The sequence below is a fragment of the Solanum dulcamara genome, chromosome 9, assembly GCF_947179165.1.
Source record: "Solanum dulcamara chromosome 9, daSolDulc1.2, whole genome shotgun sequence".
NCBI classification, from domain to species: Eukaryota; Viridiplantae; Streptophyta; class Magnoliopsida; order Solanales; family Solanaceae; genus Solanum; species Solanum dulcamara.
The window spans coordinates 73,900,221-73,924,492 of record NC_077245.1 but is presented as its reverse complement, the minus strand read 5'-3'; the positions used below and the strand labels follow the sequence as shown (position 1 = coordinate 73,924,492).

General features: G+C 33.7%; 1 protein-coding gene across 1 annotated transcript; it reads left to right on the top strand.

Moving 5' to 3' along the window:
• The first annotated feature begins 2,031 nt into the window (after nucleotides 1-2,031).
• On the top strand, nucleotides 2,032-7,396 carry LOC129904647 (ruBisCO large subunit-binding protein subunit alpha). Its single transcript, XM_055980225.1, has 8 exons — nucleotides 2,032-2,255; nucleotides 3,006-3,192; nucleotides 3,871-3,992; nucleotides 4,124-4,331; nucleotides 4,425-4,570; nucleotides 4,671-4,977; nucleotides 6,269-6,720; nucleotides 6,856-7,396. The coding sequence occupies exons 1-8, from the start codon at nucleotides 2,199-2,201 to the stop codon at nucleotides 7,141-7,143; spliced, it is 1,767 nt and encodes a 588-aa protein (XP_055836200.1). The 5' UTR covers nucleotides 2,032-2,198; the 3' UTR covers nucleotides 7,144-7,396.
• The last annotated feature ends 16,876 nt before the right edge of the window (nucleotides 7,397-24,272 follow it).

Below are 24,272 nucleotides of genomic sequence, written 5' to 3'. Positions count from 1 at the left end.
AAAAACTTATTTTTAAAATATGTAAAAGTGAAATGATGGAATAATATGGTCTTCTTATCCAACCTCTGAATTTCCTCCGGACAATGGCTGCTCAACATGGGCTATAGCCCAATGGGCTAGGATATCATTATCCAATAGGACCAGTATGGCAGTATATATGAACATAAAAGCATTATGCTTCACAATGATTTAAGGGAAACTTGTACAAATTTCACTAGTTTAAGAGTTAATTATTTAGATACACTCTAGTCTATAATATTATAAAGTTTATCAAATTTTGGTGCGTGCAGATATATCTAGATACATGGAGTTAAAATTAGGTGTTTTGTTCTAGATACACTGTATCAAAAGTGGATTCGCATGTATGTTGGATACATAGACAAATCTCGCTCTCCTCCCTCTATCTCGCTCGTCACTCTTCTATGTATCTGGTATTCCAGATATATGAATATCTTGCTTGCCTCCTTTCCCATCTCACTTGTCCCTATTTTTAGTATATCTGATAACAAAAATACATGTAACTAAGTGTATCTTCCTTAGTATATAATAAAAAAATCTTAATTAGTGGTGTGATATATAATTATTTGAAAGTATAAATAGAATTAGTATATATGATATGGATATATACCTAATAAGGTAGTTTCTCCATGATTTAAACTAAGCCTAAAACATATAAATTGTCAAGGATCCAAGTTGTTTTAACCAGAGAAAATACACACGGCTCTCTCTCAACTTAATATCTATTTTTTAAGTAGACACTTAGGAGTCGTTTGGTTTCTAGATAAGAAATAGGTTATCATGTATTAATTTTCATATAACTTATTCGATGTTTGATAGGTAGATAAAAAATAAGTCATTTATGTATAAAATTTATATAATGTTTGGTTGACAATTTAGAAACCGCATAACTAATACATGTATAAGTTACGAGAGAATTTATGTATAATTTTATACAATGATAAGAGATAGAATAACTGATACATATATAACTAATATCTACATAAAATAATATACAAATTCACTAATGATTAACCCCTACATTATTAATACTTACATAATTCTAACCAGCTGTCAAACGACCTTTACCCTACTGAACCATTTCAAACCACAATAATACATGGCCCAAAGAGTGCGGGCGAATTCAATATGGGCCAACTGCCCACATAGTGACTGCTATTTAAGCCATAGTCGATATATATATATATATAACTTTTTGTAAGTTAAATCGCTTCAAAATTAATTTCATACTTAGGAAATTAAAATTGAAAACAAATTGTGTTTCAAAAGTTGTCACTGTTACTTTAACTCGAGTACTATTCATGACAGGAGAAATATCAAAATGAACGAAAAGTTAAATATTTTTTAATGTCAAGATCCATAAGCTAATTTCCATTGGTACTTTAACCAATACAAGTTGACAAGTTTGTTTATATATGTTTTTAGTCAAATTGAGATAAGTTTTTTGTCCAAAATTCAGTATTGTGTTCTTTTTCTTGAATTATTAGATACATAAATTTGTTCAATATAAAGAACATGAAGAAGTGTTTTTGTCTGAAACTTACATATTCTAATTATAAACTAATCATCAACAATAATGTAATTCAATAAGCAGATTCAGTATTGTATTTTTTTTCTTAAACTATTAATTACATAAATTTGTTCAACATAAAAAATATGAAAAAACGTTTTTGTCTGAAACTCAAACGTTTTTATCTGAAACTTACATATACCAATTATAAACTAATTAACAACAATAATATACACACACTATAATTCAATAAGCAGAACCTTAATAAAATAGAGTATATGCAGATTTTTCTTATTCCAAAAAGACAAAGATTATTTTTAAAAAGTTCCTCGATAATTAGTAAACAAAATATAACTCAACTAGTAGGGTGAAAATGGCTAGTAACTTAAATGTTTCATTCAATATGGGTTGGTTAGAACTTGCAAACAAGTCATCAACAATACCCTTTGCTTTCTCTAAAGTCTCAATGGTTCTGGAAGGGATAGAATGTTCTGGAAACTCCTCACTTTCTCAATAATAATACTTCCAAAAACAAATGCAAAATATTAAGCCCTAGTCTCTGTTTGTTTACTTCACCAAACTTGTCACTCTTTTCATTCGAAACCCACCCAATCCCCTTATCCACTCACAAACATAGCAGCTCTCTAAAACCCTTTTCTTCATCTCTGCAATGGCTTCTGCTAATGCAATTTCAACTGCTTCTATTATCCCTTCTCCTTCTAAACAGGTACGTTCTTTTTCACCATTTCTTGATATGTGGGTGTTCCTGTTTCCTGTCTTGTTTGCTATTCTGTGTGTTGTTTGTGCCTTTTCTTGATATGGGTCATCATAGTTTGAGCTTCTTTTAATGTAAAGTATGCTTTTTTTATACCATTTCTTGATGTGGGTGTTCCTGTTAACTGTCTACTACGCAATTCTGTGTGTTGTTTGTACCTTTTCCTGAAATGGGTCATCAGAGCCTGAGTATTTTTACTGCAAAGTATGCTTTTTTATATTGATATGGGTTGTCCTGTTAACTGTCTATTTTGCAATACTGTGTGTTGTTTGTGCGTTTTCCTGAGATGGGACATCATAGTTTGAGTATCTTTTACTATAAAGTATGTTTTTTTTATACCATATCTTGATATGGGTGTTCCTGTTTCCTGTCTTGTTTGCCATTCTGTGTGTTGTTTGTGCGTTTTCCTGATATGGGTTATCCTAATTTGAGTATCTTTTAATATAAAGTGTTGTTTTTTATACTATGCCTTGATATGGATTATCTTGTTTTGGGTCGTGTTTGCTACTATGTGTGCTCTTTTGCACCATTTTTTTTGCTATTATGACTGGTGTTTGTACAATTGCTTGATATTGCCCATATTGTATGGAGTCTGTTTTGTTGCTATGTGTTTTATCAGTATTGTGGGTTTTGAGCCCTTTTAGCTACTTTGTGGTAAATTTGGGATGGTTATTAGTTTGTTTATTTGGTTGTTTGATGCAGGGGTTTTTAAAAAATAGGAAGGCCAGCCAATTGCAGGGACAGAGATTTGGCAACAAGAGTGCAAAGAACCGGTTTGTAGTCAAGGCCTGTGCTAAAGAAATTGCCTTTGACCAGAAATCTAGGAGTGCCCTGCAGGCTGGTATCGACAAGCTCGCTGATGCTGTTGGCCTGACACTTGGTCCTAGGGGTATGTTTCTGCTGCCTCCTTTTTGTCCTTGCAATATTTCACAGCACTTCTGGATGAAATTTGTGGTTTCTATTGCATATTTGAATCATTGAATGATCTATTATGAGTATTCAGGTCATTTACTTTTTCTTTGTGAAATGGAAATTAAGCAAATTGGTGGCCTGAAATTGTGGAGCTACAGTTTAGCTATCTTTGTATGTTTTATTTATTTAGTTCTGATTTCTTTAGAGTCAAATTAGATAAGATTGAGGCAGGTGATGTTGTCAGCTGTGACAAAATTAATGCGAAAGGTTGTTCTTGATTTAAAGAAATTGTGGTGGATCCAGTCAATTATCTAATTCACTTGAAGGGAGTGAACTGACGAAATATATTTCATTTTGTATGAACATTTATTGATTATTTCTATAGTATCTGTATGTGGAATGTGATAGAATGCCTGATTACTGCTTAGCATTTCTGTGCTGTGTCTGAATTTCTAATCCCAAGTGGTGCAATACATTGGCAGAACATTCTGAATTCTATGCTTCTGTTTCAGCTAGCTGTTTCTTAACTAGCTTGGACTGTGATTTCATGCTATGCTGGGTTGATTTTTAATAATTAGTTCACTTGTTTGATTGGGGCTGTCACTAAACTTCTTATGATTGGTTGAAGTCCTGAAGTCCTTTTACTTTCCTGCAGGAAGGAATGTAGTGTTGGATGAATATGGCACCCCTAAGGTGGTTAATGATGGAGTTACAATTGCTCGAGCTATCGAGCTACCTGATGCTATGGAAAATGCTGGGGCTGCCCTTATCAGGGAGGTTAGTTATTTCTGTCAATCCTTACTACTGATAATAGTAATTTTGTCCTCCATATGCATTCCTTTATGTGCATTATTTTCTACATATGTTGAACTTATCTTCCTTTTCTTAATTTCAAATGCATACTGAAGGTTGCAAGTAAAACCAATGATTCAGCTGGTGATGGAACCACAACTGCATCTGTTCTTGCTCGGGAAATCATTAAACTTGGTCTGTTGAGTGTTACATCGGGTGCAAATCCAGTGTCTTTAAAGAGGGGCATTGACAAAACTGTACTAGGTTTGATTGAAGAGCTAGAAAAGAAGGCTAGACCTGTTAAAGGTCGTGATGACATCAAAGGTAATTTTTGGATGCTTTTCTTTGAGAACTCTATAGGTCATTCATCTGATGCGACAGGCTGATGATTGTCTTCTGAATTGTTTTTTCAACCAGCTATTGCTTCGATCTCTGCTGGAAATGATGAAACCATTGGTACCATGATTGCGGATGCAATTGACAAAGTTGGTCCAGATGGTGTGTTGTCCATTGAGTCCTCCTCCTCCTTAGAGACAACTGTCCATGTTGAAGAAGGAATGGAGGTTTGTATCTATGTAGCAAATAACTTATATTCTTTGTGGTGTCTTGTGTCTTGCAGTAGATTTAATCTTTTATTGACAATTTTTACTTCATTCATTGCAGATTGATAGGGGATATATTTCCCCACAATTTGTCACCAACTCTGAGAAATTAATTGCTGAGTTTGAGAATGCTAGAGTCTTGGTTACTGATCAGAAGATCTCAGCTATCAAGGATATTATCCCCCTATTAGAAAAGACAACTCAATTACGCGCCCCTCTCCTCATAATTGCTGAGGATATCACTGGGGAAGCTCTGGCCACTCTTGTTGTGAACAAGTTGCGGGGAATACTGAATGTTGCTGCCATCAAAGCTCCTGGATTTGGTGAAAGGAGAAAGGCTCTTCTGCAAGATATTGCCATTGTGACAGGTTCTCAAACTCACTTAAATTCAACTCTCTTCAAGAAATATTGATGATAGTGGAGAGTACACTAGTTTCCTGGATCTCCTTTATTCTTTGTCAGTCATAAGATAGAGGAGCCTGTCTAACATATATCCAGTTTCAGGCATAGATACTTGGACTTTAAAATTAATAGAAACAAGTTTAACTGGGAAAAAAAGAGAGTGAAGAAGTTTTTTTTTTTCGTGTGTTGCGTATACAGCGAGCGTGCGTGAGAGAGATAAATGCTGAGCTGGAAATAAGAACTTGTATTTCCTTTCTTTTTATCCTGATTAATGTAGAGTGTTAAGGAAACCAGTGTTATCCTCAGATGCCGAGTCCAAAGTTTGTTTTCCTTGAATCCTTAAGTTCATTGTGGTCCTGGTTAATAGAAATAAGAAAAATTGTAAGAAAGATGAAATGAAGAAGATTTACACACTTCTTCAGAAAAAAATTGAGTTTGAGCCCGAAGGATAGGGAGAGAGTAGGGAGTTTTTACTCTCTTTGGTGAGCCTACTCGAGAAGAATACTCCCTTTGATGAGCCTACTTGAAAAAAAAGAGATGGTAATACTGGTAAAACTATTTAATATCAAATACATGCATTATCACAATTATTTTGGAATAAAACCTAAGCATATTAACAGAACTTTTTAAAGCTTTTTTAGTGAGTCGGCAATTTTTCTGAAAAATTTGGTTAATGATCTTATGGCATTTAGACTGTTTCTTTGCAAAACCTTATTGAGCTAAAAAAAAAAGAAAGTTGAAAGATAATTAGATTTTTGAATATTTCCGGACAAGAGTAGTTGGTTTTGCCGAACAAATAGAACTTGTTATGAATTTTTTGAATATCATCATCATTAGTGAGAAAAAAGTGGATGCGTGGAATACTTCTATTGGAATGGAATGATGGTTGATAAAATGGCTTGTCATGTTTGTCGTCATAGAAATATGGGAAATTGTGGACTTCCGTAATAATATTGTAGAAGTTGTTAAATGTCATGCTTGAGCTTGATCTAGAAATAAGAACTCTCATTTCTCTTCTTTTTGTCCTGATAAAGATGGGGTTTTAAGGGAAACATTGTTATCCTGAGAGAACAAGTCCTAAGTTTGTTTTCTTGGATCCGTAAGGTTCATCCTGATGTTAGTTTAGCTGTTTCTTAATCATGGATACTGTGCACTGTACTTTCCATTTGTTCTAACTGCATGGATTAATTTTGGTCCTCAAATGCATCTACATAAGACTGAGCATTTCCTTACCATAAAGCTGTGATATTATATCAGGAGCTGAGTACCAGGCAACTGATTTGGGCCTGCTCGTTGAGAACACCCCAGTTGAAGCACTTGGAATTGCCAGAAAGGTGACAATTACCAAGGACTCAACAACCATCATCGCTGATGCAGCATCGAAGGATGAGATACAATCTAGGATTGCTCAGCTTAAAAAGGAGCTATTTGAGACGGACTCGGTCTATGACACCGAGAAACTTTCTGAGAGAATTGCCAAGCTTTCTGGGGGTATTGCCGTCATAAAGGTTGGAGCTGCAACAGAGGCCGAGCTTGAAGACCGCAAGCTTCGTATTGAGGATGCAAAGAATGCAACTTTTGCTGCAATTGAAGAGGGAATAGTACCTGGTGGTGGTGCTGCTTTTGTTCATTTATCAACTTGTGTCCCTGCCATTAAGGACAAGATTGAAGATGCAGATGAAAGATTGGGCGCCGACATCATTCAAAAGGTAAATAATGCTCAAATATCCATAACTAAATTTTATTTTGTTTTATTTTATATGATGGTGTTTGACCGGATATCCGAATTCAAGAGAAAATAATTTTGGCATGATCCTTTGTTGATTTTCAATTTGGGTATGCAGGCATTAGTAGCCCCAGCATCTTTGATAGCCCAAAATGCTGGAGTTGAAGGAGAAGTAGTTGTGGAGAAGGTGAAGGACGCTGAATGGGAGATGGGTTATAATGCTATGACCGACATTTATGAGAATCTTGTGGAAGCTGGAGTTATTGATCCAGCCAAGGTGATAAGATGTGCTTTGCAGAATTCAGCATCAGTTGCAGGAATGGTGCTGACCACACAAGCCATAGTGGTTGAGAAGCCAAAGCCTAAGGTGGCTGCACCTGCTGCTCCACAAGGACTTCAAGTGTGATCAATTTATAATCCTCTTGCTAGTAAATTTTGTTGGTGTTGAGATGAACATTGACGCGGGACAGGACAAGGTTAGCGTAGAACTACATGAGCGTATTGTTAATTTTAGGTTGCTTTCAGCCCTCAAAGTTTGAACTTGTATTGAATGAATAATATTGTTTCTCTTTCTGGTAAACATAAAGACGCAAACTTCTGTCCTTTAAAACGGATAAAAGTCTCTTAAGTTATTCATGTTCATTACCTTTTTAGTTCAAGATAGTCTTCTTTTCAATCTTTTGGTCTTTAAACGTTCCGAATTCTGGGACTCAGGGGTTGTGTGCAACGATATGTTCAGTTCAGTGTTGATATTTTGCTATTCTTCTCAATAGAAGTAACATTGAATAGTCAAGAAGCCTCATCATATTTATTCCTTCCTGTGCTTCGAGTTCAATTGTTGGAGGATGCTGGTTCTTGTATAGTTGGCAGTTCAATTTTTTATTCTTTGTTTCGAATTTGGTGAACAATTCCATCCCCCCTCTCCTTCGCTATCAACAAAAAAGTGGAATGAAATCTCATCTATATGCTTCTTTCCTACTACGGACTCTCGTTGATTCTAAACTTTATTCGTGAACGGACCAACCTTTTCTTGTGTGTGGCTTTACTTTGAAAAAGTAAAATGAGCTTTGAAAGTTTTTATTTTCATGCTATTTCTGTATTATACTCTCTCTATTTCATATTAACTAAATTTTTAGAGTTTTTTTCATTGTTCAAAATTGTTTAAAGTTTTAGAGAAAAATTTTATTTTTTTTTCATGTTTATCCTTTTCATTAATGGAGTTTTGTAATTTTCTAATAGTAAACTATATTACTTACAAAGTTATACTCTAATAAATGATTAATTGTATTTATGATTTTACATTTAATTATCTTTATGATGTTGATTAAACAAAAGGGTAATAAAGAAAAATAAGATTTAAATTTTTGTTCTTAAATATTTTTCTTAATATCTTAAAAATTCAATTAATATAAAATAGAAAAAATACGTTCTTTGGCTACATAATTATTTCAATTGAATCGGATTTCTAACTTTACACATAAGATTCGACATTTGAATAGGAGTAAGAATTCAGGCAGTTGATTATAAAGTTAGGCTTGACAATCTCGAACTTCAAATCTATGAAATTAAAGTCCGGAAAATTTAAATTTTAATCTAAATAGCACATGTAAAATCAATTATCTAGTGAAAATCCTATCATTTGGACCCATGATCTACTATAGCTTCTTATTTGAAAAAAAAGACTAAGTGTACATAACTCATTACTATAAATTATTCTAGGGTCTTTCTTTTTCCTTCACTAAAAAATAATCTTTATAAATTCAAAATTTATATGTTTAGACTTATGTACGAGTCTTCTAGGATGAATGAATCTATTATCCAAGATCCAATTCCTTAGGTCGTGATGACACCTACTATAATCCTCTAGTAGGTAAGCCAATCCGTCAATTCGGAACTTCAAGTAATGGGTTTGAGGGCAGAAACTAAATAAGAGTATCGAATTATAAAAGTAAACAGAATAAATAAGCGGAAGTAAACCAAAACATGTTTTAAACAACTAAAGATTCCTCCCAGAACCTGGAAGTCACAAGTACAGAGCTACTACAAAATAAAATACGAGTACAAGTTCCGAAAATGGACCGAAAATATATATAACTACTAGCTAGTCTCAGAAGGCAAAAGATGAGCCATCCCTACTGAAGGAGACAGGAATGATCTACAAACGTCAAGTGCTCACCCTAGTCTCCGAAGTTGACTACAACATGCTCGATTTATCCACGGTGATAGCTGATGCTCGGTCCTGTATCACGAATGTAGATGCAGAGTGTAGTATGAGTACCAAGACAACAGGTACCCAGTAGGCATCATAGGCCGACTGAGCAGAAAAGGTAAAAACAATATGAAAAGGAAGAATAGCCTAAATAGGAGTCAACATAAGCATCAAAAGGGAAAAGAGTACTACCGATGAGAACTACAGCTAGCTATACCCAACTGGGCCCCTATAAGCCCAGCCGGGACACTCGTGCGCAAGTTAAATAAAAACTCGGACGAACCCTCATAAGCCCGTCGAGTACACAGAATAGCTACAACTACCAAGACTAAGAACCAAGAATCTGCGATGTTAGGAGCTGAAGTACTATACCATTTCCAAATCCAAAATCTCTAAGAGTCAATCGATCTAGTGGTGACTTAGGGGTCGAGGCCGGGATTGGGACCCAGATACTCACCCGAATGTTCAAAGTGGCCAAGGTCGGGACTGGGTACCCGGATGCTTGCCATAATACATAAGTGCGTTCAAGGCCGGGACTGGTACCCGGATGCTCGCCGTAACACATCGATATGATTGAGGCCAGGACTGGATACCCAGATGCTCGTCATACTAGCAAGTCGGCGGAGGCAGGGGCTGGGTACCCGAATGCTCCCCGATAATTCAGAATGGAGGCCAGGACTGGGTACCCGGATGCTCACAAATATTTTATCCTATGGTGCCGAATATTCTCCTTTCCAACTAAACAATAATAGTATCGAGAATTTTCTTCCCAATGAGTTAACCAATATGCCGCCAAAACTAAAATTGGAGCCAAAGTCAACGATCACGAAATTTAGTGTTGCCGACGCATCATAAAAGTCACGATTATACCGAGTTATGGATGATGGTATTTTTAAGAGCAAGAGTAACGCCTAGCTAAGGCAAAACTGCTAGGCACTAGTCTGCTACACCATTCTACAAGGATCTAAGTCTACCGGAGCGACGTCGGGACATCTAAAGCAAGTTTACATCATATACTAAGGCCAACATACCCCACCGTATCAACAACATGCTCATTCAACTCTCCTTATAATACTAACAAATAACGATAAGATACACATAATTCTAAATATCCGAAAACTCGATAATAAGCCTAAAGCATGATTTCTAACACCTAAGATATACAATCAAACTACCCAACCCCAATTCCAACTATTTCAACATGCTTTCACACATTCCAGCTCAATCGAAAGAAAGGTAAAACCGTAGCCTACTTGTAGGCTAAACACACGGGCTCCAAATCACTGTGTCGGATATTTTTCCTTCCGAACTACCTCAGAATATTTTCAAGCTGTCAAAAATAGAATCACGACGTCAATACGGTCGTTTAGACACTAATTTTATAATTTTTGGAGATGGACCAATTTTATTTCTAATTATTACCGGGTGTTGATTTTTAGAAAATCCTATGAAAAGTTAAGTTCTTGGAAATTTTGAGTTTCATAAGCTTTAAGTATTAAAAAGTGGTATTTGGGGTCAATTGGAGCTACGGGTCTCGTAATGGAATTCCGTCGATTCCAGCAACTCTAAAATATTGAAATAGGCTTAGGAGACTTTACAGAATTAGTTTTGGAGCCATAACGAAGATTTGAGGCCTTGAGTTGAGAATTTGAGGAATTTTAAGCCAAGGTTTGACTTTGGTCAACTTTTAGAGTTCCAATGCTCGGAATGGAATTCCGACGACTCTGTTGGATTCAGGAGATGGTTTTTGGTCTAGAAGAAATGTTGGTTGAATTTTTAGAGGTCCCGAATCTATTTTGGTATTTTGAAGGCCTAAGTTAGTTTAGTTGCGACTTTTCGAGTTTTGGGTCGTGACAAGTTGGTATCAAAGCCCAGGTTCCTTGGTCTCACTTGTACAGAGCTAACGTCTAGTAGAGTCTCGCGGATGGGTGCGGAGACGTCCGTAACTTATCTTCGGGAGGCTACATGATGTCATTAGGAACATTCTCTATGTTGTATCATTTCGTGTAGTGTTGTGTCTTATTGATTTCGTGAAATCTCATTTGTTCCACTTTTTCGCAGGAATGGTTCGTACGTGCGGTACCACCGGTCATGCTAACGCACCAAGGCCTGGCATGCCTAGAGGTCGTCCTCGTGGGATAGGTAGGGGAGCAGCACCAGCTCCCAACCCGGAGATAGAGTTGGAGCTGGTAGAGAAGCATCAGGACGCTCCTATTCCTACTCAGCCAGAGGGACCACCAGCACCAGCACAGCCTCCAGCTATACCAGTTATGACCCCAGCACTACAGGCAGCGATTGTACAGCTTCTCACGGCTATTGGAGTTGTACCACAGGCCTCGACCCCAGTATCAGGCATACTAGCACCGCAGGATCCGCTCGTTCAGCCGGCACCTGAGGTTCAACTGCCTCCACCAGTTGTTGCACCCCCGCCAGCAGTTCCAAAATATCGCCCCCGATATTTTTTGGAGCCACGGCGAGGATGCCATGGAGTTCTTGACTACCTGTCAAGAGCAGCTCTATTCCTTGGGTCTTATAGAGTCCAGAGGCGCCGACTTTACTGCTCACCAGTTCAAAGGGGCATCCAGACAGTGGTAACGCTCTTACTTGCAGTCCAGACCAGCTGGGTCACTACCATTGACATGGTCCTAGTTCTCAGAGGCTTACTTTGCTTGATACATCCCTAGGAGTGTTCGGGACCGACTTCGGAATCAGTTTACTCGGTTGGAGCAGGGCCACATGACGATTGTAGAGTACGAGGCTAGATTTCATCAGCTTTCCCGATATGCCACTATGATTCTACCTACTGAGGAGGAGCGGGTACGATGTTTTGTGCGCAAATTGAGACCTTACCTGAGGTTGGGGACCGAGCACCTTATTTCTGCGGGCCACTCTTTTCTAGATGTGGTGGATCATGCCCGCACGATCGAAATTATTCATCGCCAGGCCCAAGGAGGCAGCGATAAGAGACCCAGGCATCATGGTAGCTTTAGTGGGTCCCATTCTAGAGGCCATGATAGTTATGACAGGCCCCGCCAGCGAATCCAGCAGGATAGGTACCAGTAGGGTCAATCCAGTCGGCCGATTCAGGCCGCCCTGCCAGCAGTTGAGGATAGTCAACCCCGTTCGGGGGTTCCATCGCAGGGCAGAGCTCGAAGGGATCAGGTCCGCTTTCTTCCTACCGCGGATGAGTTATCACGGGTCGCTCAGCTTCAGGATATTTCAATTGTGGCTCACTGGAGCACTGGTCTAGGGAGTGTCCCGGCTGGGCTATACCGTTGGTAGTAGCACCACCTCCATCAGGAGGTATAGATCGGGGTCATGACCGCGGAGATGGCCAGCAGGGTATTCGGGGAGGTTCCCGAGAAGGCAGGTCAGGTGGTAGGGTGAATGTTCGTGGAGGAGGCCGACAAGGCCACTTTTATGCTGCTCCGGCGAGGACAGAGGCTGAGGCATCAGATGATGTTATCACATGTACTATTCTTATTTGTCAGCAGACTGCTTCAACTTTATTTGATCTAGGTTCCACATATTCCTATGTGTCTGTATATTTTGCTCCACGTTTGGGTATTCCTTATGAGTCACTTGAGGTCCCGTTACATGTTTCGACCCCGGTAGGAGATTCTTTAGTAGTGGATCAAGTTTGTAGATCCTGTGCGGTGACTATTCAGGGGCATGAGACTCGGGCAGATCTTATTTTACTTGATATGCTAGACTTCGATGTTATTCTGGGCATGAATTGGCTATCCCCTCATCATGCGGTTTTGGACTATTATGCCAAGACCATTACATTAGCCATGCCTGGTATTCCCCCGGTCTTGTGGTAGGGTGTTTATAGTCGCTCACCTACTGGGATCATATCCTTTATGCGGGCCCGACGGCTAGTTGCGTCTGGGTGCTTAGCTTATGTCCGTGATATGTCCAGTGAGGCCCCTACTATTGATTCACTTTTTGTTGTTAGAGAGTATACTGATGTCTTCCCTACTGACCTACCTGGTCTACCCCAAAGAGAGATATTGACTTTGCCATAGATTTAGAGTCGATAACTAAGCCTATTTCTATACCACCTTATCGTATGGCCCCTGCAGAGCTCAAAGAGCTCAGTGTGCAACTTGAGGATCTTTTAGGTAAGGGATTTATTCGCCTGAGTGTGTCGCCGTGGGGTGCGCCTGTCTTATTTGTTAAGAAGAAGAATGGTACTATGCGGATGTGTGTTGATTACAGGCAGTTGAACAAGGTGACGGTGAAAAACCGTTACCTCATGCCCTGTATCGATGATCTATTCGATCAGCTTCAGGGTGCGATCGTGTTTTCTAAGATTGACTTGAGGTATGGCTACCATCAGTTGCAGATTAGAGCAACCGACATTCTTAAGACTGATTTTCGGACTCGCTATGACCACTATGAGTTTCTTATGATGCCTTTTGGGCTTACCAATGCCCCACAGCTTTTATGGACCTTATAACTCGAGTATTCAGACCTTATCTTGACTCCTTCGTGATTATATTCATCGATGACATACTGGTATACTCACAGAGTAGGAAGGAGCACGAGCAACACTTGAGGGTTGTGCTCCAGACTTTGAGAGATCAGCAACTTTATGCTAAATTCTCAAAATACGAGTTTTGGTTGGAGTCTGTGGCATTTTTGGGACATGTGGTGTCTAGAGAGGGTATCAGAGTGGATCCGGTGAAGATTGAGGCTATTCGTGGTTAGGCTAGGCCCACATCTGTTATAGAGATTTGGAGTTTCGTTGGATTAGCTGGGTATTATAGACGATTCATTGAGGGTTTCTCTACTATTGCAGCCCCATTGACCCGTTTGACCTGCCAGGATGTTCCCTTTGTGTGGTCTGAGGAGTGTGAGTCGAGCTTTCAAAAGCTTAAGGAGTTGCTTACCACCGCTCCTGTTCAGACTCTACCAGTTGAGGGAGAGATCTTTTCGGTATATTGTGACGCTTCTAGTGTAGGTCTTGGGTGTGTACTGATGCAGCATGGCCAAGTTATTGCGTTTGCTTCCAGATAGTTGAGAGTGCATTAGCGCAACTACCCCACCCATGACTTGGAATTGGCTGCGGTAGTTTTTGCGCTCAAGATATGGAGGCACTACTTATATGGAGTCCATTGCGAGATATATACAGATCACCGTAGCTTACAGTACATTATGAGTTAAAAAGATCTTAATTCTAGACAGCGACGTTGGATTAAGCTACTAGCCGATTATGACATCTCTATTCTTTACCACCCGGACAAGGCGAATGTAGTAGCGGATGCCTTGAGCCGGAAGACGGGGAGTATGTATAGTTTAGCTTACTTGTCTGTTGCGAAGCGACCCCTAGCCTTGGACATCCAGTATTTGGCTAATCGGATGGTCAGGTTGGAAATCTCAGATTCCGAACTGATTTTGGCTTTTGTGGGAGCTCGATCGTCTCTATTAGACCAGATTCATAGCCGGCAGTTTGAGGATGGAGAATTGGTAAAGCTTCGAGAGTTAGTATTGCGAGGCGAGGGTGGCCAGGCTTCTATAGATTCGGATGGCATACTACGGTTCGATGGTCGCCTTTGTGTTCCCAGAGTTGGAGACTTTATTCAGTTGATCCTTCACGAGGCCCACAATTCTAAATATTCTATCCATCCGGGCACCACGAAGATGTATCGGGATTTGAGACAACATTACTGGTGGAGTGGTATGAAGAGAGATATAGCTGAGTATGTAACCCATTGTTTAAGTTGCCAGCAGGTTAAGGCGGAGCATCAGAGGCCTGGTGGAGTGTTTCAGAGATTACCCATTCCCGAGTGGAAATGGGAACGAATTTCCATAGACTTCGTGATGGGATTGCCTTGATCATCCAGAGGTAATAATGGTATTTGGTTCATCGTTGATCGATTGACCAAGTTAGCGCATTTCTTACCAGTACGGCCCGCTTTTACTGCAGATCGTCTAGCTCGAATCTATATTCAGTAGGTGGTCCGTCTGCATGGAGTACCGATATCTATTATATCAGATAGGGGATCTCAATTTACTTCCAGTTTTTAGAAGGCCTTTCAGAGAGAGTTGGGCACCCGGGTTGATCTTAGTACGACATTTTATCTACAAACCGACGGTCAGTCATACCGTACTATTCAGGTTTTGGAGGATATATTGCGAGCTTGTGTATTAGAGTTCAATGGTCATTGAGAGTAGTACTTAGCTTTGGCAGAGTTTGCGTACAACAACAGCTACCACTCTAGCATTCAGATGGCCCCATTTGAAGCCTTATATAGTAGGCGTTGCCGTACTCCGATTGGTTGGTTTGAGTCTTCAGAGCCTAGGCCGCACAGTACCGATTTACTTCAGGATGCCATAGCCAAAGTTCGGGTTATTCAGGATAGGTTAAGGACAGCTCAGAGTAGGCACCAGAGTTATGCTGATCGCAGGCGTCGGCCCTTGCGTTTCGAGGTAGGAGATCAGGTGTTCTTGCAGGTGTCGGCCTTGAAGGGCGTGATGAGATTCGGCAGGCGGGGTAAGCTTAGCCCTAGGTATATCGGGCCGTTTGAGATTCTGAGGAGAGTTGGAGAGGTTGCTTATGAGTTGGCTTTGCCACCAACATTTTCAGCTATACACCCTGTTTTTCACGTTTCTATGTTGCGCCGGTACATTCCAGATGAGTCTCATGTGCTTTAGTATGACTCTGTTGAGTTGGATGATCGCCTGACTTTTGTTGAGGAGCCAGTTGCTATTCTAGCCAGAGATGTTCGCCAGCTTCGTTCTAAGTCCATTCCTGTGATTAAGGTCCAGTGGCGCCATCGTACGATCGAGGAGGCTACATGGGAGACCGAACAAGAGATGCGGGAGCAATTCCCCAGCTTATTTGACCCTCAGGTATACTCTTGTCCTTACTTTCGCGGACGGAAGTTCTTTTAGTAGTGGATATTATAATGACCCTCAAGGTCATTTTTTTTGAATTTTTTATAAAATGACCATTTTACCCCTCCCTTTAGAAGCCCCGAGTCATTTCTAATTGTTACCGAGTGTTGATTTTTAGAAAATCCTATGAAAAGTTAAGTCCTTGGAAATTTTGAGTTTCATAAGCTTTAAGTATTAAAAAGTGGTATTTGGGGTGAATTGGAGCTACGGGTCTCGGAATGGAATTCCGTCGATTCCAGCAGCTCCAAAATGTCGACATAGGCTTAGGAGACTTTACGAAATCAGTTTTGAAGCTGTAACGAAGATTTGAGGCCTTGAGTTGAGAATTTGAGGGACTTTAAGCCAAGGTTTGACTTTGGTCAACTTTTGGAGTTCCGATGCTCGGAATGGAATTCCGACGACTCCGTTGGATTCAGGAGATGGTTTTTGGTCTAGAAGAAGTGTTGGTTGAATTTTTAGAGGTCTCGAGTCCATTTTGATATTTTGAAGGCCTAAGTTAGTTTAGTTGCGACTTTTCGAGTTTTGAATCGTGACACTATATTATTTTGTGGACATACGCGTAAAATTTGAAACAAAAATATTATATTATATTAAATTTGTGAACTCGTAATTAAATCTACATCAATAACATATTCAATATATTTTATAAGTAGAGACTTTGAAAAATAGGTGTACACGACTTTATCACTATTATTATGGAGTAGAAATATTATTTTTTTAATAGATTTTCTACTCAGAAAAATTATATTATTTTTTATTTGGGATCTACCTTTAAGTTTCCATTGAACAAATGTTCGGTTATTCTTTTTTAAAATTAACGGTTCTTTTCGACTATTTAATATAAAACTAAATTAGTGATATGTCAAAAGAAAGAACTCACTATCAATCACAATCTAATCTGGATTTTATTTTTCAACATATATATGATTACAAAAGGTAATAGTATATGTGACTATATACGAATATAGGCATGTGGTCCCAAATGTTTTTATGGTATTTTCCATTGGATTCATGTCAACTTCAAAATATTTTTTTTTTAAAATAATCTAAATTATATATATATATATTTCTGTTTATACTAAAAATAAATATTGAATAATACTTATCCAGTTTAAAAAATTAATAAATTATTTACACATGTATATTCACTTTATTCTTACTATTAAATACTACTCAACATCTAATACATTTCTCAAAGCATTAAATTTAATATATTTAAAAGATTATATAGTAATATTATCGCTATTATTTATAGTTTCTTAAAATGTGTGCCAAGTTAACAGTGGATAACATATTTTCTCCGTCTATTTTTATTTGTCCACTATACATTTTAGGATGTTCAACAATACTTGTTCAGTTTATAAAATCAATGAATAATTTATCATATTGTGTCTAATTTACACTTGCTATTAAGTACTAATCATTTTTCAATGTTTAGATGACTTGTATTTAATAAGGATGATTTAATAAAATTTCTCTTATAATTTATCGCTTCTTAATTCATGTGTCAAAGTTAATAGTGGACAACTAATGCTGGACGGAGGGAATAGTAATAGTCCACTATTGAAGAAACATGGATCACAAATAAATATTTCTTCTGTTTCAATTTGTTCGTATTTGTTTTTCTTTATTTAATTTTTTTTATAGTTCTTTAATTTCAATGTTCTATTAAGATATATTTAAGATCATAAATTTTAAAAATATTTTAGTACATTTTACATATTTTAATATAAGATTATAAGATTTAAAAATAATTTTTATTTTTTAAAATTTTGTATTAATCAAAGCTGAATAAACAAATTAAAATGAAGAAACTAATATAATTATGCTGAAGTGATAAACACTCTTTTAATTCTTAAGAAATTTCTCGAGTTCGAACGTGATATATGTAAAGTTACTTTTGTTAGAGAGTATTTAATTTCCATTGCAAAACTTACCAACATAAATTTATATTTAATCGAATATCAATAAATAAAAAATATAAAAAGCCATGGACCATTAATTAATTAATTGGGGACTGGGAATTAGTAAAGCACAGATTCCCACTGCATTGATTACTCATCCGTCAGTATCAATCCTGTTGTTATTTGAGAGGGGAAAAAATATATACATTATTTTTTATTCATTGTCTGATATTTTTATTGGAGCTTAACTAATTTAAATAAGTTTTATATGATTAATTCGAATTTGCATCGTAAAAGGCTCATTCCATTAGAATTCCTTTTGAAGAATATTTTTTTATCCAAAATTCAAAATTTAGTGGCAGAATCAGAATTTTGATCAAAAAATTTTAAAATATAAAAAAGTAAAATCGCATAAAAACCTAAGAATGTCAATAGTAATACATATACATAAAAAAAAAATTACCTAGCTACACAATGTAATTTTTTAATGCCCCTTAAATATATGTGGCTCCGCTATTATCGAAATTGAGATCTCAAATTCAAAAAAGAAAAATCATATCCATTGTACTATACCCTTTGGTTGTAAAAAGGAAGGGGATATTGCATTTGCATTGCCCTCTCGATTATTCAAATATATAAAGTGCGATAGATATGTGAGTTGGATTAAATTTAAATGGATCAAATAAAATTATTAGTTTGTCAATGTTAACGGAAAAAGACTTTAAACCTTTATCGACACTAACACACGGATAGGAAGAGCCAGCGGCGAAGCTAAATTTTTTTGTAAGGGGTTCAAAATCTGAAAAAGTAGACATATGAATTAGGCAAAGGAAGTTCGACATCTACTATATATACATAAAAAATTATTTTAATCATATATAAATAACATAAATTTTCGCTGAAGGGGATTTGGATGAACCCCTCACTGTAAGGTGGAGCCGCTCCTAAGGAAAGCATACGGATCAACGAGAAAATAGAAACACCGAGTTAATTAATAAACAGGTTAGATCACAACTCGCTCGAAAATTTCTTGAGTTAAAAATAAATTGGGTCAAAATGGGTTGAATCCAATCTCTATATTTTGATTATTCTTTTGGAGATGTATTTTTGGAGAATAATTAATTTATTCTAAAAAATAATTTTCCAAAAAAATATTTTTTTCTTGTATTAATTGGTGTATATTTTCTTGGCAATATTTACTAGGTTTTATTAACCAAGATAAGTACATCTTGTTGTGTACACTACTCTGTACGAGAAATTAGGATAATAACTTTTTGTATTATCTACTAAGATATCTTATTAAAATATTTATTTAATACAAAGAAATAGTATATTTCCTAATATAGAGTAGGGAGATATGATCAATATTTGGAATGTCACGCTCCATTTTTCTTCGTAAAATAGAAGTCTTTTAAGGTTAATACTCTTAGGCCGAATTTAATTCTATTTTCTTATTAGCAAATCAACTTTATTCAAGAGACCCAAATTGAGCAAATTTATTATTTTTTCATTGAATTTTCCATTGAGAAAAGTTTAGTAGCTATTTTCACATATATATTTGAATGAATTAATGAGAAAAGAAAAAATAGTAATGTTTTCATACGAAAATATTAAAATTTTCCCCATATTTTAGTGAGATTCTGTTTCTCACAACACATTTTTTCATTGAGCGGATTCGATAAAAAATAAGTGAAAACAAATCATGTTCTATAGCATAAAATTTTTGTTAATTCACTATGGGTAAAACATTTGTTTTCTAGTAGTGGAGTGGAAATGATCTCTTATAGTAACTTAAAAATTGAATAAAAGAAGATGATCATTTCAATTTTTTTATGTGTAATAATAAAAAAATTCTCATAAAAAACCATAAAACTAAAAAAAAAAATGCCATACAAAAATCAAATCTCCGTAATCTGAATTCTTGTTGGAAAGATGTTCTAAAAGAGTAAAACTTTTTTAAAAATTCAATTTGAATAATACACTAGTAACTATATAATTAATAAATAAGCATACTTTTTATGCCATTATCATTTTTTTTTTAAAAAATGCATTGATTCGTTGCTTTATTCATTAATATGCAGGCAGTGGTATCTATCAGCTATACATTATACTGCAATAAAAGAATATTGAAAACAGGAAAAAAAAATATAAAATATTTAATAAGTGATACTTTCCGTGTACATACAGCTGGGATTCAATTCTATTTACTTATTGTAATTTGTAATAAAAGAATCCCTTAAACTATTATTTATTTATTTTTTAAAAAAAGAATAAAAGAAAAAGCACCCCAATTTTTAAAATGAATTTGTTTTCAAAAGTGTGAGGCATATATTCCCTTTTTTTTTCCTTGTATGATCTCTATAATTAATCTAAGTTTCTTGCTATTATTATATCTCCTTGTTTGAATTATCTCTGTTTTTTTGTAATTAATACTAATTATTATAATAACTACAATGTTATTATTTTTATTGTTTATAAAGGGGGGAAGTCAAAAAAAGGTTTCAAACAAGTTGTTTAAACACGTTATATCAGAATCATATTCTAAAATTATACTAGAACCCTCCAATAAAAACCTTATTTTTTTCATAGTCAACAAGTTCTCTCGCAGTGCCTGGTTATGTGAATTAATTCACAATTTTTGGAACCATTCTATTTTTAAAATTTGAAAACCCTTTTAATTTTTTTCTTCTTCTTAATCTGATTCTATGTTGAATAAATTCACAATTTTGACTCACTCTATCATTTATATTATTTTCTAAACCATTAATATTATCCCAATTTTATGCTGAATATGACATAAATTAGTTTTTTTGGCTTATGATGTTTGGTGAAAAGAACAATTGACAATCAATTTTGAACTGAAAATCAAGAGAATCCACCAATACGATGAATTAATTGGGGGTTTTCCATTAAGAATGCGACACGTTAGGAGAGTATGTTTCGCCGAGTAAGATTGTCAAATCGAGAAAAAAATGAACTCATAATGAAGACATTTATTATATTCCGCTCATTTCACAAAAATCGTATTATGCTTATTACTTTTTAAAGAATTTTTTTCGCAGCATAAGATTGTCAAATCGGAAACAGCCGTCCTACCTTTGATAGGAGTCATGTCTGCGTACATTTTACCCTCTCCAAACCCCACGTTGTGGAATTTCACTGGGTTATTGTTGTTGTTGTATAAGATTGTCAAATCGAGAAAGAGTGAGAACAGATGATAAAAACATTTATTGTTTGTCGCTCATTCTACGAAACTTTATATGCTTATTACTTTCAAAGGAGCTTTTTCCGTGCAAGATTAGACTTAGGTATGATAAGAATAATTTTCTCTATCACCATCTCACGTAACCAGACTATGCTTACTTTTAAGAAAGATTTTAGTTTTTAGTGATTATATATTTTCTAAATGGAATAAAACTATTGTTAATTAACACACTAGATTTCACTACGACGATTCTTGAATTAAAACGCAAAGAACACTTTAAATTTTTTTAAAAAATTTAAATTTCATTTAACTTGGAGCATCAAGAACCCTTCTACAAAAATAAAGTGAAAATTACCAAAGATATATTGGGCCAAGGTAGTAATTGAAGAATCATTAGGATACAGAAAGAGTCATAGTTATTTTTCCAAGATGATAATAAAGTATAAAATAAAAGGGTCAATAACTACTCTTTTTAAAAATAATAATAATAATAGAATTCAGAGTTTGAAGTTGAAAGAAAATAATCTTAAATTAATATTTCTAGAAGATTTGACAGTATTTTAATATGCGTGCCGGGAGTGGACCCATATTCTTAAATTCTTAATTTGTAAGTGTAAATATAGAAATAACTTTTAATATACCAAAAACTAAAAAAAATAAAATTGTTAATCTTTTGTAAAGCAAGACTACATAATTTCAACAAATAGTATTTGACCACATTTAATCTTTAGGCGGAATACATAAACTCCTCTTAAATTAGTTTAGTAAATTTTATTTAAATATTTAAAGTATAATATGTTTAAATTTGAACTCCTTAATACATGATGCGTGTTTCTATAGATATTTTTGACTTAAATTTTGTTAAAGTTTTATACGTGAATTCATGAATCTATTACGTAAATAAGTTAATTATTTAAAATATTTTATCTTAATTTAATTATATCTTGTGTCTATTTCAATTGGTGTTAAATGCATATAATTAAAGGATAACAATTTTGCATGATTAATTTATTTAGGTAATGGACGCTTGACGAAAATACACACATACATTTTTTCATATTTTGAGTTAAAAATGATTAATATGAACACTTTATTATATATTTTAAGATATATCTTTTTCATCATATTGATATTATAAAAATAACTAATTATATTACTACATCTTTTATGCTAAATCTTAAATTAAACTAATTAAATTTAACTATTAAAAATTAATCAAATTAACTCTCACAAAAAAATATAAAAATATTTTAAGATAAAAAAAATAACAGACATCTCATAAAATTAATCAAGGATACACGAATCAACAAATTATTGATACCTTATCCTTGTTCATATGTCTATTTATGTCTTGTTGCTCCATTTCATGTACACGTTTTCGAACCGACATAATTAGGTACATACATAAGATAGATAAATATCTTACCAAACTTTATAACTATGTTCTATTGTGTTTTTTTTTTTTTGGCGATACTTTATATTTTCGATAATAATAAGAATCGAAGGAATTTGAATTTTTCAAGTTTTTGAATTGTCTCTAAACTCATAACTCATATTTAATAATTAAGAAACAAATTTTCTAATATAAATATAAGATCTAAGCCAAAGTCACTTAATTCATTTGAATTCATACATAATTTGATAAAATTTGGATATAGCAAGTGAAATGGAATTAGGTAATTATGATGGTAAAATATATAATTTAAAAGACTGAGTTATATTTAGTGTGATTTATTAATTAATTTATTGATCTATGATGGTAAGAAAAAGTTTTCTATTGATTCAAAGTTTTTTGAATCTGTGGGATATATATTACTTGATTTTTTCCCCAATCAAAATACATAAATCCTATTCATAAATTAATGAAAATATACAAAAACTCTATTGAATATGTCAATTTATGAGTCTTTTTTTGAGGAATTTATAATTAAAATAATGTATAAATCGATGGGTCTTTTGCAAATTGCAAACTAAAAAGAAATCAATTAGTTAAAAAGTCGTTATATTAAAGCACCGTAAAGCGGAAATCATTGAAAAATAATTAATCAAAGTGTATTTAACTTTTTGGTCTTTGACGCCACATTCCTTTCGTGGGTGCTAATCTATTTCTTAATCATGTCAATTAGCGTGTTTTTTCTTTTCTTAATCAATAGAGTTTGAATCAGTTTTCACGCATTTTAATTATTAGATCAGTATATTTCCTTTTTACTATTGCTATAATCATCATTATCATCGTCGTCGTCGTAATAATAATAATAATAATAATAATAATAATAATAATAATAATAATAATAATAATAATAATAATAATAATAATAATAATAATAATAATAATAATAATAATAATAATAATAATAATAATAATAATAATAATAATAATAATAATAATAATAATAATAATAATAATAATAATAATAATAATAATAATAATAATAATAATAATAATAATAATAATAATAATAATAATAATAATAATAATAATAATAATAATAATAATAATAATAATAATAATAATAATAATAATAATAATAATAATAATAATAATAATAATAATAATAATAATAATAATAATAATAATAATAATAATAATAATAATAATAATAATAATAATAATAATAATAATAATAATAATAATAATAATAATAATAATAATAATAATAATAATAATAATAATAATAATAATAATAATAATAATAATAATAATAATAATAATAATAATAATAATAATAATAATAATAATAATAATAATAATAATAATAATAATAATAATAATAATAATAATAATAATAATAATAATAATAATAATAATAATAATAATAATAATAATAATAATAATAATAATAATAATAATAATAATAATAATAATAATAATAATAATAATAATAATAATAATAATAATAATAATAATAATAATAATAATAATAATAATAATAATAATAATAATAATAATAATAATAATAATAATAATAATAATAATAATAATAATAATAATAATAATAATAATAATAATAATAATAATAATAATAATAATAATAATAATAATAATAATAATAATAATAATAATAATAATAATAATAATAATAATAATAATAATAATAATAATAATAATAATAATAATAATAATAATAATAATAATAATAATAATAATAATAATAATAATAATAATAATAATAATAATAATAATAATAATAATAATAATAATAATAATAATAATAATAATAATAATAATAATAATAATAATAATAATAATAATAATAATAATAATAATAATAATAATAATAATAATAATAATAATAATAATAATAATAATAATA